General features: G+C 52.8%; 8 protein-coding genes across 8 annotated transcripts; 2 read left to right on the plus strand and 6 right to left on the minus strand.

Moving 5' to 3' along the window:
* Nucleotides 1-277: 277 nt before the first annotated feature.
* SMAC4_13771 (uncharacterized protein) lies at nt 278-3,869 on the plus strand (the record flags this gene model as incomplete). The annotated part of the gene is made up of 2 exons (XM_066091607.1): nt 278-1,651; nt 1,704-3,869. The coding sequence occupies 2 exons, from the start codon at nt 278-280 to the stop codon at nt 3,867-3,869; spliced, it is 3,540 nt and encodes a 1,179-aa protein (XP_065947097.1).
* A 5,759-nt stretch (nt 3,870-9,628) lies between these two features.
* SMAC4_13772 (uncharacterized protein) lies at nt 9,629-10,062 on the plus strand (the record flags this gene model as incomplete). Its single annotated transcript, XM_066091608.1, has 2 exons — nt 9,629-9,763; nt 9,823-10,062. The coding sequence occupies 2 exons, from the start codon at nt 9,629-9,631 to the stop codon at nt 10,060-10,062; spliced, it is 375 nt and encodes a 124-aa protein (XP_065947098.1).
* Nucleotides 10,063-11,382: 1,320 nt separating this feature from the next.
* Nucleotides 11,383-11,544, minus strand: SMAC4_13773 (uncharacterized protein; the record flags this gene model as incomplete). Its single annotated transcript, XM_066091609.1, has 1 exon — nt 11,383-11,544. One exon carries the CDS (start codon nt 11,542-11,544, stop codon nt 11,383-11,385), a length of 162 nt encoding a protein of 53 aa, XP_065947099.1.
* Nucleotides 11,545-11,684: 140 nt separating this feature from the next.
* SMAC4_10536 (uncharacterized protein) lies at nt 11,685-13,407 on the minus strand. Its single transcript, XM_066091039.1, has 5 exons — nt 13,153-13,407; nt 12,896-13,080; nt 12,715-12,825; nt 12,099-12,616; nt 11,685-12,016 (listed from the first exon to the last, which is right to left on the minus strand). The coding sequence occupies exons 1-5, from the start codon at nt 13,300-13,302 to the stop codon at nt 11,868-11,870; spliced, it is 1,113 nt and encodes a 370-aa protein (XP_065947100.1). The 5' UTR covers nt 13,303-13,407; the 3' UTR covers nt 11,685-11,867.
* A 765-nt stretch (nt 13,408-14,172) lies between these two features.
* SMAC4_13774 (uncharacterized protein) lies at nt 14,173-14,793 on the minus strand (the record flags this gene model as incomplete). Its single annotated transcript, XM_066091610.1, has 1 exon — nt 14,173-14,793. One exon carries the CDS (start codon nt 14,791-14,793, stop codon nt 14,173-14,175), a length of 621 nt encoding a protein of 206 aa, XP_065947101.1.
* A 373-nt stretch (nt 14,794-15,166) lies between these two features.
* SMAC4_09714 (uncharacterized protein) lies at nt 15,167-16,786 on the minus strand (the record flags this gene model as incomplete). The annotated part of the gene is made up of 1 exon (XM_066091004.1): nt 15,167-16,786. One exon carries the CDS (start codon nt 16,784-16,786, stop codon nt 15,167-15,169), a length of 1,620 nt encoding a protein of 539 aa, XP_065947102.1.
* A 58-nt stretch (nt 16,787-16,844) lies between these two features.
* SMAC4_09715 (uncharacterized protein) lies at nt 16,845-19,011 on the minus strand (the record flags this gene model as incomplete). The annotated part of the gene is made up of 2 exons (XM_003342512.2): nt 18,242-19,011; nt 16,845-17,665 (listed from the first exon to the last, which is right to left on the minus strand). The coding sequence occupies exons 1-2, from the start codon at nt 18,630-18,632 to the stop codon at nt 16,845-16,847; spliced, it is 1,212 nt and encodes a 403-aa protein (XP_003342560.2). The 5' UTR covers nt 18,633-19,011.
* A 24-nt stretch (nt 19,012-19,035) lies between these two features.
* SMAC4_09716 (uncharacterized protein) lies at nt 19,036-19,863 on the minus strand (the record flags this gene model as incomplete). Its single annotated transcript, XM_003342513.1, has 1 exon — nt 19,036-19,863. One exon carries the CDS (start codon nt 19,861-19,863, stop codon nt 19,036-19,038), a length of 828 nt encoding a protein of 275 aa, XP_003342561.1.
* Nucleotides 19,864-20,688: the final 825 nt, after the last annotated feature.

The raw sequence follows: 20,688 nt of genomic DNA on the forward strand, positions 1-20,688 counted from the left end.
CTTCAACCGATGGCGCCAGCTGCGGGAGAGTCGCGTGCTCTGGGTCAAGGGAGATCCAGGCAAAGGCAAGACCATGTTGCTATGCGGTATCATCGACGAGCTAGAGCGGCGTGTTATCGCTGACGGCGGCAACTTGGCGTATTTCTTCTGCCAAGCTACTGACTCGCGCATCAATAACGCAACTGCCGTGCTACGAGGCTTAATCTACCTACTTGCCCACCGGCAACCACGCCTGCTCTCACATCTACCGGAGAACACATACCCCTCCGATGATACAATGGCATGGATCGTCCTGTCTAAGGTTTTATGCGAGATGCTAAAAGACCCAAACTTGAAGGTCACTTATCTGGTGATTGATGCTCTAGACGAATGTGTGACAGACCAACCGCAGCTTCTTAAGTTGATCGGCCAGATATCATCTGTGTCTGCTCGTGTCAAGTGGCTTGTATCTAGTCGCAACTGGGTGGAGATTGAAGAACAGTTGGCGATCGTCGCGCAGCAGTCCAGACTCAGCCTCGAGCTAAACGCCGAAGCCGTCACCACTGCCGTCGGTGCATATATCCGCCATAAAGTCCTTTACTTGTCGGAGCAGAAACAGTACGACAGCACATTGCAGGCGGATGTACATGACTATCTCTCTTCTAACGCAAATGGGACTTTTCTCTGGGTGGCCTTGGTCTGCCAAGGGCTTGCGGACCCGAGCGTTCGGAAGTGGGAGACACTAACAAAGTTACGGGCATTCCCCCCCGGGTTGGATTCTCTCTATGCGCGGATGATGAAGCAGATTATTCAGTCCAATTATGCGGATCTGTGCAGGCAAATTCTTGCCGTCTCCTCTATTGTTCGCCGACCCATCAGCCTCCAAGAACTGACCACTCTCGTCGAGATGTCAGACAATATCTCAGATAATCCACAGTCCCTGGAAGAGCTTATAGGGCTTTGCGGCTCGTTTTTGACTCTTCGAGACCAGACTGTTTATTTCGTCCACCAATCTGCCAAGGACTTTTTACTTGGCAATGCCTCTGATAAAGCTGGCAACCAAGCTTCTCAGGAGGCGTTCAAATGGATTTTTCCTTCTAGGAAAGAAGATGTGAACTATACCATCTTCTTAAGGTCACTTACAGCCATGTCTGCAATACTGCAACGCGATATATACAACTTAAGGGCACCCGGATTCCCGAGCAACAAGGTCCAAATACCGGATCCGGACCCGTTAGCGACGGTGCGGTACTCTTGCATCTACTGGGTTGATCACTTGTGTGACTCGGTTTCTGGCACAAACACAAAACGGCCATTGACCCCCGCACCGGCAGTGAATCTAGACGGTACGGTGCCAGCAAATCCACGCCGAGTCTGGGGCAAGCTGTTCAGAGTGGGCAACTGGGTGAAGTTCAGGAAGCCGTCGGTGAGCGACTCCGGGATGTTCTCTCGAAGAGGGGTCAAGTTGCCGCTAGTCGGGGGACCACCTCATGGGTTTACCAGCAATCCCGAGATGCCTTCCTGGGCTTGGGTCTCGCATGATTGTTTACAGGATAACGGGGTGGTTTATGCATTCCTCAAGACGAAGTACCTTTACTGGCTCGAAGCTCTAAGTCTACTCCAAGTTATGTCTGAGGGCGTCGTCGCCATTAGACAGCTCGAGGGCCTGCTAGTAAGTACAACTCTAACTCCACACAAGCAACTTGGCCTAACTAAAGATACAGGGAGGTGATGGTCAGTCGCAGTTGTCAAAGCTTGTTTGGGATGCTTACCGGTTTGCTCTATCAAATAAGTCAATAATAGAGCAAGCTCCACTTCAAGCATACATATCAGCGCTTGTATTTGCTCCAAGCGGTAGCTTGATAAAGAGAAATTTCAAAGGAGAAGAACCTGAATGGATTCAAACGAAGCCGGCTGTGGAATTGGACTGGAATGCATGCCTCCAAACCCTCGAAGGCCATAGCAACGGGGTTAACTCAGTGGCCTTCTCGCCGGATGGCCAGCGGCTGGCGTCCGGTTCATATGACCACACGATTAAGATCTGGGATCCGGCGTCGGGGAGCTGCCTCCAAACCCTCGAAGGCCATAGCCGCTCGGTTAATTCCGTGGCCTTCTCGCCGGATGGCCAGCGGCTGGCGTCCGGTTCATATGACCACACGATCAAGATCTGGGATCCGGCGTCGGGGAGCTGCCTCCAAACCCTCGAAGGCCATCGCCGCTGGGTTAATTCCGTGGCCTTCTCGCCGGATGGCCAGCGGCTGGCGTCCGGTTCATATGACCACACGATTAAGATCTGGGATCCGGCGTCGGGGAGCTGCCTCCAAACCCTCGAAGGCCATAGCGGCCGGGTTAATTCCGTGGCCTTCTCGCCGGATGGCCAGCGGCTGGCGTCCGGTTCGGGGGACTGCACGATCAAGATCTGGGATCCGGCGTCGGGGAGCTGCCTCCAAACCCTCGAAGGCCATCGCCGCTGGGTTAATTCCGTGGCCTTCTCGCCGGATGGCCAGCGGCTGGCGTCCGGTTCATATGACCACACGATCAAGATCTGGGATCCGGCGTCGGGGAGCTGCCTCCAAACCCTCGAAGGCCATAGCCGCTCGGTTAATTCCGTGGCCTTCTCGCCGGATGGCCAGCGGCTGGCGTCCGGTTCGGGGGACTGCACGATCAAGATCTGGGATCCGGCGTCGGGGAGCTGCCTCCAAACCCTCGAAGGCCATAGCCGCTCGGTTAATTCCGTGGCCTTCTCGCCGGATGGCCAGCGGCTGGCGTCCGGTTCGGGGGACTGCACGATCAAGATCTGGGATCCGGCGTCGGGGAGCTGCCTCCAAACCCTCGAAGGCCATCGCCGCTGGGTTAATTCCGTGGCCTTCTCGCCGGATGGCCAGCGGCTGGCGTCCGGTTCGGGGGACTGCACGATCAAGATCTGGGATCCGGCGTCGGGGAGCTGCCTCCAAACCCTCGAAGGCCATAGCCGCTGGGTTAATTCCGTGGCCTTCTCGCCGGATGGCCAGCGGCTGGCGTCCGGTTCGGGGGACCACACGATTAAGATCTGGGATCCGGCGTCGGGGAGCTGCCTCCAAACCCTCGAAGGCCATAGCCGCTCGGTTAATTCCGTGGCCTTCTCGCCGGATGGCCAGCGGCTGGCGTCCGGTTCATATGACCACACGATTAAGATCTGGGATCCGGCGTCGGGGAGCTGCCTCCAAACCCTCGAAGGCCATAGCGGCTGGGTTAATTCCGTGGCCTTCTCGCCGGATGGCCAGCGGCTGGCGTCCGGTTCATATGACCACACGATTAAGATCTGGGATCCGGCGTCGGGGAGCTGCCTCCAAACCCTCGAAGGCCATAGCGGCTGGGTTAATTCCGTGGCCTTCTCGCCGGATGGCCAGCGGCTGGCGTCCGGTTCATATGACGAAACGATCAAGATCTGGGATCCGGCGTCGGGGAGCTGCCTCCAAACCCTCGAAGGCCATAGCGGCCCGGTTAATTCCGTGGCCTTCTCGCCGGATGGCCAGCGGCTGGCGTCCGGTTCATATGACCACACGATCAAGATCTGGGATCCGGCGTCGGGGAGCTGCCTCCAAATGATTCCTACTACTACTAGTATAACCGATATCTCGTTTGATTCTACCAATCGCTACCTACGTACCAACGTTGGACATATTAACATAGTTACAGAAACTACCGAAAGCCAAGTTGTACTAGATAACTCAGAAAGCCATAGTTATAACTTGGGACAGGATAAGTCTTGGATTACTTGCAACGGCCAGAACGTACTTTGGCTACCACTAAATTACCGACCGTCTTGGTGTTATGTCCAGGGACAGATGATATCCTTTATCTGCATATCGGGACAGATTTGGTTTATTGGCATCTCGCAAAACATATAATTTATTTCATTTCGTTCTCAATTCTTGTCTCTTTATTTCTTTTTTCTAGCGTGCCACCAGAAGGGTCTGGGAGGACAGGTAAATTTATAGGAATTTTGTAAATTCTGGTACCTTCTACTGTTGTCAAGATGACGTATTCCATTATGAAGAAGCAAGACTGTCCCATCCTTGCCTCTCCTTTTGCAGGTGCCTGTGCGATCCAGATGCCACGGGATTAACCCGTGACTGCCCAATTTTCACCGGGTTAGCCTGTGACATTGTCGCACTGCACGTCCGCGCACACGGACTGGCCTGTCTGGGCTCTCGCCCATATAGCCAGTCCTCTGCGCACATCCTCCCTTTCTCTCCTTCGCACAACAACGCATATCTTACCATACCCCTAATGGTGCCCTCTCGCCCCGTGATATGGGGGGAACCTCGTGATGATGCCCAGCGCCATCGGCAGTTCCAGGGCTGGCTCGGTTAGCTTGATGGCGCGAGAGGGGTTCGAGTAAGTTGTGCCAGTGGCTAAGAGTCTGACCGAGGTGAGTTTCGCGGCCGGAGGCCGCCAGGCACTCATAAGGCTGATACCAAGCGTTGAGGTTCTGTTCAGTCTCGGAAACCCTAACACACAACTGTGGGCAAATGTCCGGGGCCGACGGAGGGGAGCCGGGTCCTCGGCTCCGTTGTTTCGGCCTGCATCCTATTGGCTAGCTAATCTGCTTACATGAGTGATCCTTGATTAGATCGTAACACCATTATAGTCAAAACATCAAGCATACGCCGGTCACGAGTCTTAGCCAGTCAACTTACCGTGGGGCAGGGGGAAGAGATCCTGTTCATTCGTGAGATCGTGAGATGAGAGTATTGGACCAAGTCGATAGCGTGCCTCACCCGAGTACAATTCGTGCTCTATGTGTTTTGTGACATGCCCGTCCAAGACTTTCCACCACCATCACCGCACGCCGCCCTCATCATCGCCTGCACCATGTCCTTGAACAGCTCCGTCTTGGCCTCTGCTACCAACTCCCGTCTTAGTTCGGCCATCAATTCCTCCTTGATCTCCCGCCGCATCTTCTCCATCAAGTCGTCCTGCATGTCGGCCCACAACTGCGACTGCTGGTCTTCCGTCTTCTTTATCACAAGCTCCCACGCCTCGCCAACAATTTGTCTTCCAATTCCCATCGCGCATCATCCATGTCCTGGTCGATTTTACCCTCTACATGACCGATGATGTGCTCCGCTTCCTCCGTATCGTATCGATATGGAGTGTAATCACATACCGGTCATGCCCTTTTCTCTGGAGGCACTGTCACGGAATGCACTCGGGTGCCTCTTCTGGGACAAACTATATAAGGCTACTTGAGCGGCCGAACTGCAAGCTTCGGTTACTTGTATCCTTTTGGAACATAGCCCAGTGGTGTAGTGGTCTGCCAGCGCCGTAACAGGCACCTTCTCGGTTCATTTTGACAGTAAGGTCTAAGTCAAAATTAACCACCCGTTCTATCACCTTTCTCCCTATGTCACACGGACATTGCCCACACTCCTGGGTTTGAAGTTCAATAGAGCCTCAATGCTTGACATCAACCCAACCACGCCATACAATGCCAGCATTACGTCAACCAGACTATTCGGCCAACAGGCACGGCTATCACACGGACATTTGCCGGTGACATTCATCAGTCAAACTGCCGACCAGAATTACCGACAGAATGCCACACGGACATCCGCCGGCGACTTTCATCAATTAAACCACCGACCGGAATTACCGACGGGCAACTGGACGAAGGTTGGCATTCAGAAGATCTACTTGTAGGCAGATGAACTAGATAGACTCGCGCCGATGCCTGGCACACAGGGCTCGGTACGTACCAACCTTCTTTGGTATAAGAAGGCCTTAAGGCTCGACCTTCTCATTGAGGTTGAAAGGATCAACAAGGCCTTCGGGACCAAAGTAGTTTATCAGCTGAATTGAACTACTGTTCCAAGCCCAGAATACTGCCCTTGTCACACCCTATATGTTGTAATCGTTGTAGCTCGCTGATGGCCTCATCATAAGCTGCTATGATAGGTCTGTATAGCTGCTCTGGATCTCCTTCGGGAGTTCCGATAATGATTCTATTTTCGTGATAGGGAAAAAGAATATCCCTAATCTTCTAACAAAGCGGTTCAGAACTTTGAGCTTCTCTGGAAACTCCTTCAGAATCCTTCTAAAAGTAGCAGACATGTCGTCTTCCTTCGCTCTAGCAATCTGACTGAAACTTCCGATCTCCCATTACTCAAAAACGCTCTCCTGAGGCGCCTTCTTGTTGCCAGAAAATCCGTTATGCTATGATTGGCGCCCACACATCCAAAGAAGGACATAGAAAAACGATTAAAGGTCGTGATGATATATGTGGTCGATTTTGCGTAATACTTCAATCGCTATAAACTGGCTCGTGCCAGTTATTTGTCGCGCTCCGCTTGGGCCGCTATTTTGTGCTTTAACCATGTCAAGGTCGATCAGCATGCCCTTGAAGCCATCTGCTGTTTCAGGGTCCGTAATGATGATGTTGTTTGGAGAGATATCGCGATGGAGAATATTGCCAGTGACGAAGAGAAATTTGTGCGCCTTGATCGCATCTCGCATCGATTCTAGCAGTTGCTTGATATCAGTAAACTCGCTGATGATGTGACCGGCAGGTGAGATGACGAGGCAAGAATAGATCCGATCTTCCCACAGGTCCTCGCTAGTGTGACGAACCGTTACAAGCACAGGAGTATTATCACTGGGATAGAACAATAGAGTAACAGAGTAGTAGCCGAAAGGTACTGGTAGATTGTGATAGCTATTGCTTGCTGAAGAACCTTATAAACAAAGGCCGGGAGGCCTTCTTTTATACTGCCCTTCCCTGAACCTGGGGACCCGGGGACCCGAAGCCTTTGGGCCTTCGGGTCCAACCTGATTGGTCTATCTATCTAGCTAGCTTACATAACTTTGGTTGGATCGTAACAGCTAGGCGTAAATAGGGTTGGTTTAGTCTTGCTTGTCGACGACGACGGCTGGGGGCTCAGCTTTCGAATTAGCTTTTGGCTATCGGATCGCTGCTTCTTGTTGGATCTGGATATAGTGTCAGTAGTGGCGTCAGACGACGATTTGCGCTTGTATCCCGATGTATTAGTGCTTGTTGAAGCCGATGAACGGTCGTCCCCCCCGTTCAGAAACCGGTGAGCCGTTGGGAACTGCAATCTCTTCCGTATTTCTGCAATGGTAGTGATTCGATGATGCGCTACTATTCCAGCTACCCCTTTAACACACTTTTCCTTTGCTTGCGTTAGGTGACCTACCTCCGCCGTCCGTTTACCCGATGCCCAAACGAATTTGACAACGCTGTTGTTTTCGGTCGTCTAACAGGTAGTTCCGCGACTTACAATGGCCTTCTGGCTATACATCGCCTTATCCAACCTGATCCTCGTTGTTTGATCACCTGTGTCGTTCAGCATAATGTAGCGTTTTTTTCTTCCTCTCTCGATAACTCGCTGAATAAAGGTATCCAGGCCCATGGCCTCAGCATCCATCATAGCTGTCACACGGACATCTGCCTACACTCCTGGGTTTGAAGTTCAATAGAGCCTCAATGCTTGACATCAACCCAACCTCGCCATACAATGCCAACCTTGCCTCGGCCAGACTATCCGGCCAACATGCACGGCTTACCCGAACCCCCGCAACGCCACCAGGCTAAGCGAGCCAACCCCAGAACTGCTGACGGCGCTAAACATCATCACAAAGCCACCCCATCATCACAGGAGCAATCACGTCAACCAAGCAGAAGCAGGACGCCCGGGCAAAGGCCGGCGCCAGAAGGAAGAAGGAGAATGGATGAAGGCATTCAGAAAGATCCACATGTATACAGGTCGCTAGATAAATGCTTTGGAGCCTCAGGAGACAAGGACCGGTACGTACCACCAGTACGTACCGTTTCCCTTTGGCATAAGAAGGCTTTGAAGCCCAGCCTTCCTCTGAAGGTTGAGAGGATCAACAAGGCCTTCGAGACCAAAGTAGTTTATCAGCTGAATTGAACTACTGTTCCAAGCCCAGAATACTGCCCTTGTCACAATAGCATAGCCGACAAGAGCGCGCGCAAACATGTCCGCCTTTTCGTGAATATCAAAGAACCCAGAACTATACGCTTCAGCCCGATCGAAGATTCAGAGCTCCATCTTGGACGCGCAGAGAAGGAAGGCGTGGACAAATCGACGGGTCGGCTAGTCGGCGAAAGCATGCCGCACGTAGCAGGTGAATTGCAGGAAATCCGCCTTAAACCTGCGCTTCTCGTATGAATTCTTTTGCTCCCCAACAACCAGAATGTTCTTGTGATTATTAAGGATGCCCGCTTCTGTAGTTGACGCTTGGAAGAATATATCCATCTGGCCTTTCCATTCTTCAAACTGGTGGGCAGATGCAGTGATATGGAGCTTGTTCGGCGCGCCGGCTAGGAAGCGTTCCTCCAGGGAGCAAAGCCAGTCCCAGACTAGTTTTTCATCCGGGATAGCCGGAAAGCCCGTCCATCTCGTTCCGTTATGCGCTGTCTTAATCTTCTCCAATATCGCCTTTTGTTCGTTGCGCCAGCTTTCGGGGTTGAAGAATCTGTCCAAAAAAACAAAAAAAAGACCCTATATCGCGAAAGGTGCAGTTTTTGATCTCGTGGAGCAGTTCCCTTTCCCCCATCTCGCGTGTTGCACTATCAGCAAGCCGATTCGAACTGGTCTTGACAGGCGTTCCTTTGAACGTAGACGGGACGGTGGGACGAAGACGGGGAGTGCGGGGAGTCAAGGTGTCGAGGAAACTAAAGACGGCAGCCCAAATGGCATTATCGTTGGAGTTGTCGTCGTGGTTGTCAACGACAAGGCGGACGAGAGGGCGAAATGGGTCGAGGTTCGCTGTCTTCCCTCCATGGACATCCAGTCGCGGCCCAATAGTCTGAGTGCCACGGTACCGTATCCGTCGGGAGAGGAAAGACTATGTGCTGCGGGAGACAAGATAAGCGCTCCTAAAAGGGATGCAATAGATTCCCGGTACGTGTTGTCGGCTTCGTTGGAGTCGCACAAATTGTTTCGAACGCGGTCAAGTGTATCAGCAAGCGGGCGTTCTGAAATGATCTCCTTCTGTTTTTCTGAGAGTCATTTTGAGAGAGGGCGTGCTAGGAATTGCTGATAGTGTGGAAAATAGATGGTCAAAGAAAATAAACAAGTACAGATTGTTGTAAACAGTCACAAGACAAGTAAACAAAAGACCCACACCTAGACAAAGGGTGAGACAGGTCACGTGATCACGCGAGTTGTAAGCGCCAAGAGAAACAGAAACAGTCCTCTTCTCGAGTTACCTAACCAAAGAGCCCAAAGACAATCAATCAACGGATCTAAATAGAGAAATCTCCAAGTCCCATTCGACTGCACCGGCTTCACCGGCTCATCAAAGCACGCCTTCCTGTAATATTCATCCAGCTTGCGGACGATCTCCCAATTGCAACGTAATTGGCACCGACATTTCCCCTATTCAACCTAGCTGGGTACCCCAAACGCCCGCTTTGTGATCGATGACGCATCTAAGGAGTGGACTCATCAAGAGAACTACTTCGACTTCATTCGCATTCGCTGGCTTACCGGCGTCATTAAGGATTGGGATTCCCTGTATAAGGAGGCCTACCGGTGCTGCAAGCCGGGCGGTTGGATTGAGCAACTAGACTGCGATGCTGAATTTTTTTTGCTTTGATGGAATGATGCCTAATGATTCCGCCATGGCCCAATGGGGTCCAATTTGGAAAGAGGTTGGGCGGAAGACTGGGCTCGAATTCAACGTAGTTTCTTCAAACACAATGGAAAAGGGATTGAAGAATGCTGAGTTCACCAACATTATTTCGGAAGATTACTATGCAAGACTTTCCTTGTCCGTGAGCCCTTGAGATGAGCTGAAGCTGATCCTAAGATCTAGGTTCCCCTCGCGCCCTGGTCTGATAACCCGAAGATGAAGCAGCTGGGTCTCTACCAGCCTGTGGCGATGACAGATGACGTTGAGGGTTTCCTTATCTACTTCATGCCCAACTACCTTGGATGGACCCCGAAAGAAATTGCGAACTACACCGCTACTGTCCGCCGAGAGTATAGGGAAGCTAAGATTCATTCTAACGGTAGATGGCGCATGGTGAGGGTGCAAAAGCCGCTGGATGCCTAAGGTGGACTCCGTCATATACTGGCGGCTCGCCCACCGGGCGATTCGATTTTAAGTGTTGGGCCGCGTTTACGCTATGGGCAACACATGATATATACTGGCAATAGGCCTCGGTTTGCCCTCGGATTAATGGTTTTGGTGGACAGTTAGGGCATTGCTCTTAATCTTGTATGCTAGACTCACCGGTGCGGCACGTCTCATGCCCTACGGGAGGCGGAAGTAGACGTTAAAAATAACAACAACAACAACAACAACAAAGCCTAAGGTGGATAAACGGCGGGAGGCCATGCCAAACGCCGGTGGGTGTTGTAAATGTAAATATTTCAACAAAGGATCGTACATGAATCGTGCCCATGCTTTTGGTTGTTACATGGCTTGTCTCTTACGTCAATCTCAATTTTGCGCATGACTTCTCATTATATGAGATGGGTCACGAATGATGTGAATGGTGTGGATTGATGAATCCAGCTAGCTGAGGCTGGAAGGGATTGTCAGCTATATAAAGCTGGCGATACAAAGAGGAGGAAGGTGTGCAAAGGAGGGCATTCTGGGAAGTGCCAGAACCGCTGTCAAAGAGGGTGCAGGTCAAAGGGGCCTACAAGGCAAGGGACTAGCGGTCTGGGCAGCAAACGCCCAGAATCTTCTCACACATTATCATTTATATATTGCCATTTTGGAAGTCGATCATTGAACATCATAAACTCCCTTGCAACTTGTTTCTTCCCCTGCTCCTTGCTCCCGTTTAACGAACAAGGATCACCGTTGTTCCTTCAGCCTTACCCGTGCTATGTACGTATCTGGTTTTGTCTCCCTGTCCCTGGACCTGGCACCGGAATGGATTTTCCTTTGTTCTAGGGTCCCGCCATATACTGGCAGCTCGCTCAATGGGCGATTCGATTGGAGGTGTTGGGCCGCGTTTACGCTATGGGCACACGTGATTTGCACTGGCAATAGGCCTCGGGTTGCCCTCGGATTAATGGTTTTGGTGGACAGTTAGGGCATTGCTCCTATTTTTGTACGCTAGATTCACCGATGTGGCACGTCTCATGCCCTACGGGAGGCGGAAGTAGTCGTTAAAAATAACAACAGCAACAACAACAACAACCCCCAAAGCCCTGATCACGGCGAGCGGGAGGGCCCCACACTTTCGGGAAACCCCGCACGATCCGGTCCCGAACTCCGCACATCCCGTCAGAACTTCTTTCCGGCCACGCGGGTGACATCAATGTCAAAATTAGGGAAAGAGGAAACATGTCAGCCTGCCCAAAAAGCAGGTTGATAAATTGAGTGGTTCACTCAAACAGTTATCTAACGGAGTATCCTTCAAACGCAGGGTAGGCGACGGCGCGGTACCGTGGGTACCCAGCCAGTTTCGAGGTCTTCATTTTTGCTGTTCCTCTCTAGCAGGGCCGTGCGGAGGCCTTCCGCCTTGGCCTCTGGCTCAGTAACAGTTTGCCCATTGATGACCAGCGGGGGAGCCTCCATTCGGTCGCGGGGCTTGTGCCACGCCACGATCCGATAGATGTCCTTGTCATAGGGCAAATGTTCGTGTGACAGCGTCACTGTTATAGGCAAGTCGCTAACTGGGTTAACGGGAATTATCAGCCGGGTGGCAGACGACGACACATCAAGGAAACCTGATGTATTGATAGAAAATGCACTGCAGTCTTGTCATTGCCCAAATAGAAGGCGGCGATCTGTGAACTCCAAACTGCAACGCATCTCGCCAGCCTTGTCCCAAAAATCTCAAACATATCTACTTTACCGGTCAATGTGGCTCCAGCTAGATGCTGTAACTGCGACGATGTTTATTCAGGCTTCCGGCCCCATGCAACACGCCCCATGAAGTATCCGTGGATTTTGGGGTTATTCAAATCCCTTTTCAGGTGACGGGCAAAGGCCTTCACTTCATCCGGACTCCAACCAAGGACAGCATTCCACATGTAGTTGATCCATCCTAGAGCGTATTGTTAGGACCAACTGAATGAATGTTCATTGATGCTGGGAATGGAGGGGAGCTCGTTCACGAGCAAGCTTACCTTCAAGGTCCGCCTCAACGGCTAGCTTCCACCAAAGACCCTTTTCTGCCTCTTCCTTTTCGGGGTGCCAGACACCAATCGGGACTTGGATATCCTTGAACTCGATATCAACAAACCCAGCCGCCTCCATACATTTCCGCTGGAGATCCTCTTCATATACTGAAAAAGTTCTTCCAAGTTTTTTACCACCCTCCCGGAAGACTCTACCCCACTGGTCTAGAGAACTACCTTCTTTAACCGACCCGTCATCAGACAAGAATCGAGATGATGTAGTATAACACTCCACATAACCACCGGGCTTAGCGACTCGATAGGCGTTACGATAGAGAGCATTCCAATCATCAACAACGCCCATTAGACCACGCAAATTAATGAAATCGAACGTATTAGCGGGCCAGGTCCATTGCTGATTGCAATCCTCAATCTCAAACTGAACGTTCGGGGGGACCCAAGAAGGTTGAATGGGGGTGACATCTGTGCCTATAACTTCCGCATTAGGGAACTCGTCGGCGAAGTCACTGTATACAACGTTAATAAATAAGCAATCCGAACACATCATGAATATACGGTTAGGTGAACCATCCGAGCGGAAGACAACGCAAAGGACAAGACTTACACCGCCCACAGGCCAAGCCCCGTCGCAATGTCAAGTACCTTCTGAACCTTTTTTTGCTCGAGAGGAGAGAAATATAGCTTTCCTCCCATATGTACTAGAACAGCGTGATGCCTTCCTCGATGGTCAGCCTTCTGCCCTCGAAGGTAGGGCTATGTTGCCAGAGGATTGTGCAGACGCTTACCCAATTTCCATCGCATCAACGTGGCGTTGATCATTGGGCTCCCATGACTCGGCGTTACCAATATCGGCGTGGTAGGTTCTCCCGTGGACTTTGCGGTACTGGTAAATGCTTGAGCTTAGAGAAGCGGTGGTGGAGGTGAACGAGCCAAGGCTAGACGCCCCATCGTTGACATCCTCTTCGGGAAGCTGCAAACATGTGTGGACGGATCAGCAAGTGCAAGCCAACTTTGTGAATAGGAATACACCTGAGATAGTTACCGGTTGCTCCGTCCAATAGGTTGCAGAAAGAATGCCAGCTGCGTCTTGCGCCTCAGCGCTGAGGGGGGTCGGGGCAGCTATGGGTGCTGGCGAGGTCGCTTTGCCCTTAGGGCTCTGGGGGCTTTGAGGGGTTCGCGAGCTGGAACTCATGGTTGTGACTACGGGAACAACACCCGAGTCGGTTTGGTATCGGGGGGGCGAGAGTGAATAAGCCAGAACCACTGGGGGAAATTGTGTGGTGTCTTGAGTCAAGGAGTTGGGACTTTGGAGAGAGTCGTTCAATGGGCAGGACTTTAAACCAATTTGGTCGAGGGGTATCGTATGGTTGACGGCAAGAGTGTACAGTCTCTTTCACAATCGCGTTACTGTGAAGTGCGCACGAGATACCAGGTCCTAGGGCCATGCAATTGATGAGACCGTGATCGTATCGTGGAAAACTAAGTTCTAGATTTCCAAGGGTGTATTTGTCTGACCAATCGATAGGTGCCAAATATCGTTTCTGCAAGCTGCTGGATCCAAATAGCTCCTGTTTGCTATGCCTGTGGTATGCTGCAGTCCCCTGCCATCGAACGTTGCAAGGTCGGTCAGTCCACCAAGGCGCGTTACATTGTTCAATGGCCGTCAGGACGTTCGCCCCACTCAACTGTGCAAGCCAGGACGGGCACAGTAACCGCCAAGGCGTGGATGAACAGTTGACACCCCGTCTGTCGAATTGATGGTTTTTGACGCCGATGGGCTTTTTGTTGTTGTTGTTGTTGTTTTTAACGTCTACTTCCGCCTCCCGTAGGGCATGAGACGTGCCACATCGGTGAATCTAACATACAAAAATAGGAGCAGTGCCCTAACTGTCCACCAAACCCTTTAATCCGAGGGCAAACCGAGGCCTATTGCCAGTGGAAATCATGTGTTGCCCATAGCGTAAACGCGGCCCAACACTTATAATCGAATCGCCCAGTAAGCGAGCCGCTAGTATATGACGGGACCTGTAGAACAAAGGAAAAGATAAGAGAAATGACAAAATCACTCCTCTCCGCTCTCGCTCTCGCTCTCCTCCTCCCGCAAGGCCTCCTCCCGTCTCCTTGCACGGTGAACTAGCCTGTCCAAGTCCACCGTAACCCTCTCAATGTCGTGGCCATGGCCAACCTTCACCCCTCTACTCTGTAAAAACCCCGTAAGGTTGTCAGCGGCGCCACCGCCGTCAGTGTGCTGTTGCCAGAGTGTCTGGCGCCAGGCCTTTCTCGTGCAAGTCCATGAAAAGAAGTTCGAGTTCTGGATCCTAGCGATGAAGCGCTGCCAGTAAATTCCAATAGCAACGGCTTCGCGGGCGTGGGCTGTAGAGACGATGGAGAGGCGGGCTAACTCAGAGTCGAGGGCGGAGGTGATAGAGCGGTAGACCTCCGCTTTAGCAAGAGCTTCAGAGACGAGGGTCTCAGCGAAGGTTGTAATGGAACCAGAAGCATTAGGGGTGGCGGTGGTAGCGTGGGCAGGACGGGCTTCCTCGTCCGCAGTCCGGGCTCTTTTGGCCGACTGCGCCGTCGTGGAGGGCGGGGGCGGGACGCAAAGGATGTCCGGCAAAGGAGTAACCGGTATTATAGCCGGCGGCGGTGGTTTGGGGGCCCGAGAGGGCAAAGGCGTAGACATTTTGGTGTTGTGGATGTTAGGATATCGACCGTGAAAACGGCGATTTAGGTGGTGTTAGGAATTTTGCGGGCAACCAAGAGTTAACACTAATACTTGGCGCCACGACTTTTTGTTGTAGGAGGAAGATGGTCAACGAGGTGGCGTAATCCACGGAGATATCCTTCCATGGCGCGAACGGCACGGCTAGCGGTTTCAGCAAACCATGAGGGGAGTATCGTGACGGCTTAGTCTTCGCGTACTGAAGGCAGGCCTTGCAGTATACCCTAACCGAGTTGTACATACCCAGCCAGTAGAAAGACTGGAGAAGCAACGAGTACGTCTTCTCCCTGCCTGGGTGTCCCGCAGACGGCGCGTCGTGAACGCGGCGAAGTAGTTATAGCTGGAGCTCCGTGTCGTTAGGGTCGAGGAGGATGGCGCCGCGGTAGTAAGCCCGGCCCTGGAGTGCCCTGCACTCCGCGAAAGAAACCTTCTTCATGTGCTCTTTTACTTCCTTGGACCAGGCCTTCCTCCCCGGGTCCGACAGACTAGCCACAATGTCTTGCAAAAGAACCGATTTCTCGTAGCTTTCCGTGACCAAGTCCTCCGTTGACTTCTCGTCCATTACCTCCAGCTCGCAAATGCATGCTGAACTGACAAAGGCCTCATTCCTTCCTGCTTCCGACAAGACGAAAGCCCCATTTACGAAGATGTTCTGGTCCAAAAGGACTTTGTTCCTTGCGAGCAGCCGCTCGTCAGCTTCGTCCTTGGGTATGTCCTCTGGCTTCCTACTCAGGGCGTCGGGGCGCACCTGCAGCGAACCCGGGCGGTACTGGATAGTGAAGTTGAACCGTGATAGGAATTGAGACCATCGCATATGCCGGGGGGTGAGCTGTTTGTTGACCGTAAAGGACTTCAACCCCTTGTGATCAGTAAGGACTTCAAACGGCTGCTGAGCTCCGGCAAGCTCCCGGTCCCATTCCTCCAGCGCCTTGATGATGGCTAACAACTCTTTATCGTAGATATCGTAGTTGCATTCCGCTGACGAATGTCGCTGACTGAAATACGCTACTGGGCGCAGAATGCCTTCGTCGTCGTATTGCGACAGCGTGCCGCCGCAAGCCCAGTTGGAAGCGTCCGTCTCGACGACCGTTCGTTTGGCCCAATCATAAATACGAAGGACTGGTCCGCTGCTGAAAGCCTTCTTGAGAGTTTCGAAGGACTTTTGGTGTTGGCTGTTCCAGTGCCAATCTTCCGTCTTCTTGGTTAACTCATAGAGGGGGCCTGCAATTATGGAAAAGTGCTTGATAAAACGGTGATAAAAATTAGCGAAGCCTAGAAATCGCTGCAATGTTCTCTTGGAGTCGGGGGCCTCCCATGAAATAACGGCAGACACCTTCTGGGAGTCCATCTCGATGCCGCCCGGGGTGATGATTAAACCCAGATATTTCGTTCGTTGTGTATGAAACTTGCACTTGTCAATATCGATCTGCAGACCGGCCTTAATCATACGGTTTAGGACTTCTTTGACGTGGCTCACATGCTCTTCCTCGTTCTCAGAGTAAACCAAAATATCATCGAGGTAAGCGGTCGCGTAAATATCGAGAATGTCGTGTAGCACGTCGTTAATGTAGTTCTGGAAAGTCCCCGGCGCGCCCTGTAAACCGAAAGGACACACCAGGGACTCAAAGAGACCGAAACGCGTGATAAACGCAATAAGCCACTCATGACCTTCCTTCACACGGATCCTATTGAACGCCGCAATGACGTCCAGCTTGGTAAAAATCTTCGCCTTACAGATGGCGTCGAGGGTCTCTTTGATAAGCTGCAACGGGTGCCGTGTCTTCGTCGTGACGTTGTTGATTCCTCTGTAGTCCACGCAAATACGGACCCCGCCGCCCGGCTTCTTGATCAGTAGAATGGGCGAGGCGGCTTCGGATTGGGAAGGGCGGATAAACTTCTTCCTGAGATTATCGTCGATCCATTTCTTCACGACGACGGCCTCGAGCGGCGACATTGGTCGTGGGTGAGCGTTGGGGGGGGTGTTCTCCTGGGCGGAGCTCGATCTTGTGGTCCTAAGAACGGTTGGGAGGCACCTCGTTGGCGCGACCCGGCTGGAAAGCGGCGATCTGATCGTGATAAACGCTCGGTAGCATAGCCCTGGTCTCCTCGTCGGTCTTGTCGGGCCTGTCTGCTTTGTCGAGGAACTTTCTGGCGTCCTCCTCGGTTATCTTAGCAAGCTGAACGCGGCGGATTGTCTCTTCGCAAACGGGCGCGTCGGTGTCAAAGTTCTCTGTAAGGATGATCGTTCGGGCGATAAGGGCAGCGTCTTGTTCATCCTGTGAGGCGGCCTTGCCGGCCAAACTATCAATAAAACTATGAAGGCCGGGGGGAAGACTGTCCTTGTATTGTTCTCCCTCTCCTTCCAGAATGTTATTGACCATCTCCTCGGTCAGGTCCAAGCCCCGTGCCTCTGCAATACCGGCCAGACGCTCCGGCTGGGCATAACTTGTGACAAACGCCTGCAACCCACGCTTCTCGCAGATATAGTTGAACGTGGCAGCGTTGAGCTCCTGAATGTCGTTGGGGTTGAAGTCGCCGGCTACCGCAGCAGACTTGCGGATGAGAGTGCGGCGCGTGTCCGTGGACACATGTTTGCCGTTGAGTCGGGTGTGTAGTTCGTGAAGCGCGGGATTATTGGTTTTGACGAGGAGGGCGGCCGTGCCGGAGATACCCTGGACCTTGGTCCCGGCCCGGCTGGCTACGAGTGCTTTAAGGGGGGCGCTCACGGTCCTGGGTTCGCTCGAGATCCTCAAGTTCTCGAGGGGGTAGCTCTTCACTTTTCTTCTCCTGGGTCTGGGGATTTCCTCTACCAGAGGTAAAGTCAGGACTAGCCCTAGTGAGGGTGTTAGGGGGAGGAGGAAGAGGTGGGAGAGAAGGTTGGGGGGCGGCCTTCTCATGTAGGCGAGCCGAGGCTACAGAGACTCGGCTGGTGAGGGCTTGAGGCGCTGTCATTTGCTCGTTCGTGAGATTGTGAGGCAGACAGCGGCTACAGCAGTCTGGGTGGTTGAAGCGCACACCGCACTTCTCGTAATCGATTGTAGGCTTGTGGAACTGCATCCATGGGAAACCCAAGATAACGGGGTGGTTCTTGGAGATGTCGTGAACCAAGAAGGTTATCGTTTCCTCGTGAAAGCCAACGCGGAACTTGGCTCTCACCCCTTCAGAGATGATGCCTTTGACTATACCGTCAGCCAGAACAAGCTTTTTGGGACGAAGTAAGCGAAAACGGGGAAGGTTATGCGTATGGACAAAAGAGCGGTCAATGAACGCAAAGGCGGAGCATCCGCTATCAACGAATGAAACACAATGATATTTGCGCGAGCCGGCCACAACATAGGAAGACAAGAGTATTGAATTTGAAGACGAACTATCTAATGATTCGATCCGTACCTCTTCCAAATCCTCTGACTCTGATGATGAGTCTGAAACTTGTCTCCACAACGCTGGTAACCGGTCAGGCCTCTGTACGCGACTGGGCACAGAGGGTAGGCATTTCCCGGCTCGTTGTAGTACTCGGCGGGAGCGGCGGCTGCAGTAGCAGGAGCGGCGGTAGCGGCGCGGGCCTCGGCCTGCTGATCACTGGTGTTGCCGCCTCCGCGATTACCTCCGCGGCCACCACGGTTCTTCTTTCTAGACTCCTTTCCGTCCTGGCGGCCCTTGGAACCATAGTTGACGGAATTGATACAGCCACGAGCGATGTGGCCGGGCTGACCGCAACGGCGGCACTGGCCGTCACGTTGACGCTGGTCAAGGACCTCCTGGTGAATGATGCCGGCAAGGCCGACAGCGTCGAGGTCCATCTGGTTGCCACTGTTGCCGCTGCCATTACCGGTGTTACTGTTGGTGTCTGCTTTGTAAAAGTGACTGGCTAACTTGTTGCGATGGTCGGCGTCCTCGAGATTGCGGGCCACGAGACGGCAAAGGTCGAGCCACTTGACGAACTCGCTTTTGCCGGGGGGGTTGTTCACGGTGAACCAAGGCGTCGCGAAGACGCTTGTTGATTTTGTTACGAAGGTAGTAAAGCTTCATAGCGGGGTCGAAGTTGCATCGGTCCATGAGCTTGGTCAGCTCGACCTCAAATTCAGTGAACGGCATGTTCCTCTGATACAGATCCGCCAGGCGACGAGAGGCGTCGAACTTTAGGTCGACGTTGTCAAAGCGATCGCTAAGATGCTTCATGAAGTCGACGCCGGTCTTCCAGCGTCATTTGTCCTCATCGGGTTCCATCATTATGGCCTCGAGGTCCGCCTGGATGCTAGAGAGAAGTTCCGGGCCCAGCAGCATGGCAGCGCGAAGGATCTTGACATCCTCGGTCTGATAATGGGGGGCATCAATGCGCCAGGCGGTAACAATGCGGAACTTCCAAGCACGGAAAGCCTCGCAGCGGCGAGCGGGATCCTTTTCCTTGCCATCGAACGCGGGAGGGTCCTCAATGACACGTCTGGGCAGAGGGGCGCCAGCCACGATGCCGGTAGGGGCCGCGGATATGGTTGCTTTGAGGTCCTCGAGTTCCTGCTTGAGCGCGATGTGTTCGAGGTTGAGAGTATCGAAGTCGGCTTGACGGTCGTCGGCGATACGGCGGGCGACACCAAGTTTGTGTTTAGAGCGCTGAAGATCAGTTGCGAGATCGCCGTTGTCCTCGAGGACAGAGAGAAAGATACGACCGAGGGGGTCGACGATGGATTGGAAGGCGGGCTCGCCAGCGATCTCGCCAGCGGTGACAAGATAGTCGCGGGAAACGAAATGAGGTCTCTCGTCGTTGTTGAGACCACTCAGAAAATGCTCTATGCCGCAGGTGAGGTCGGCCTCAACCAGAGCAGCACGACTAACGTCAGTGTCAGCGACGTAATCCTCGGTGAGAACGTCGAAAAGGTCGCCGAGATCAAAGGGATCGTGAAGCTCGTCGTCAAACTCGGGTAATTCAGGTGCTGCGGCGGAGCTGGACAGACCACGGTCGATGTCGTTGTCGTTGCTGCTGGAGTGAGAGGGGTGATCGCTACCGTCGTCGGCATTGAAGTTGACGAATGACATAGGGAAACGGCGACAACTCGTCGACGTATAATAAAGGGAGGTCTCTTATCCGCTGGATGAAGAGAACAGTCTCTTATTCACTGAATGAAGAGACGGGCACGACCGCTGCGGCTTGATAGGCGCGGAGGTGCGAGGACTAGACCGCTGCGACACGAGGGCGCGACCTAGCTTGACTGGCGGTGCTAGAATCTGCAACTCGACGAGGCGATTCCTGCACAGGTGGATCGCGCAGCTGACTGAGCGCGCGACGACTCCACGGATCTTGGGGTTTGCGCTGTGAACGCAATAGTTAACATGTGCAATTAACTATTACGGGCAAAGGGTAGGGTGTGATGTGGATATACGTAATTGCACGAAGGAGAAAAGGGAACGGTCGCAGCTGTGTGCAGAGGACTGGTCTTAAGTAGGGTCCCAGCCGCGTGAGGCTGGGACTCGGCCAATCAGGCTGTGTAGGGGTTCTACGAGGTATACACGCAGGTAGGCATTGGTGAAAGTTGTAATATTCGAGAAAGAGGAAAAGGGAAGTCTGTGCCAGTATGGCATGGAGCTTGCAGCTAAATACACAAGAGAGGTGCGGATATCGAAGGTGCCAGAAACGCCAAGGTCAGAAATGTGGTTCGTGCGGCGCACCCCAAGAGTGCACCCAACCGGAGGGCAGGCCTGGCTTATATAGGCTTCAAGCCAGGCACATACCCTGGGCGCCAGCCCCATGACAGGCTGCAGCAGTCTCAGAAGCGGCTGCAGCCTGCACGAGCATACGACTAACCCTGTGACAAAATAATAAAGTAGTAGCTAACTAACTTTATCAATACTTAACTAACGAAA

The sequence above is a fragment of the Sordaria macrospora genome, chromosome 5, assembly GCF_033870435.1.
Source record: "Sordaria macrospora chromosome 5, complete sequence".
Classification (NCBI taxonomy): domain Eukaryota; kingdom Fungi; phylum Ascomycota; class Sordariomycetes; order Sordariales; family Sordariaceae; genus Sordaria; species Sordaria macrospora.

Bases quoted from the DNA above. Each gene is read 5' to 3' on its own strand.
- SMAC4_10536 (XM_066091039.1), bottom strand. From the start codon at position 13,302: ATGAGTTCCAGCTCGCGAACCCCTCAAAGCCCCCAGAGCCCTAAGGGC. The intron at 13,081-13,152 runs GTAACTATCTCA...ACATGTTTGCAG, and splicing joins CCTATTGGACGGAGCAACCG to CTTCCCGAAGAGGATGTCAA. The intron at 12,617-12,714 runs GTAAGTCTTGTC...CGTTGTATACAG, and splicing joins GGGCTTGGCCTGTGGGCGGT to TGACTTCGCCGACGAGTTCC.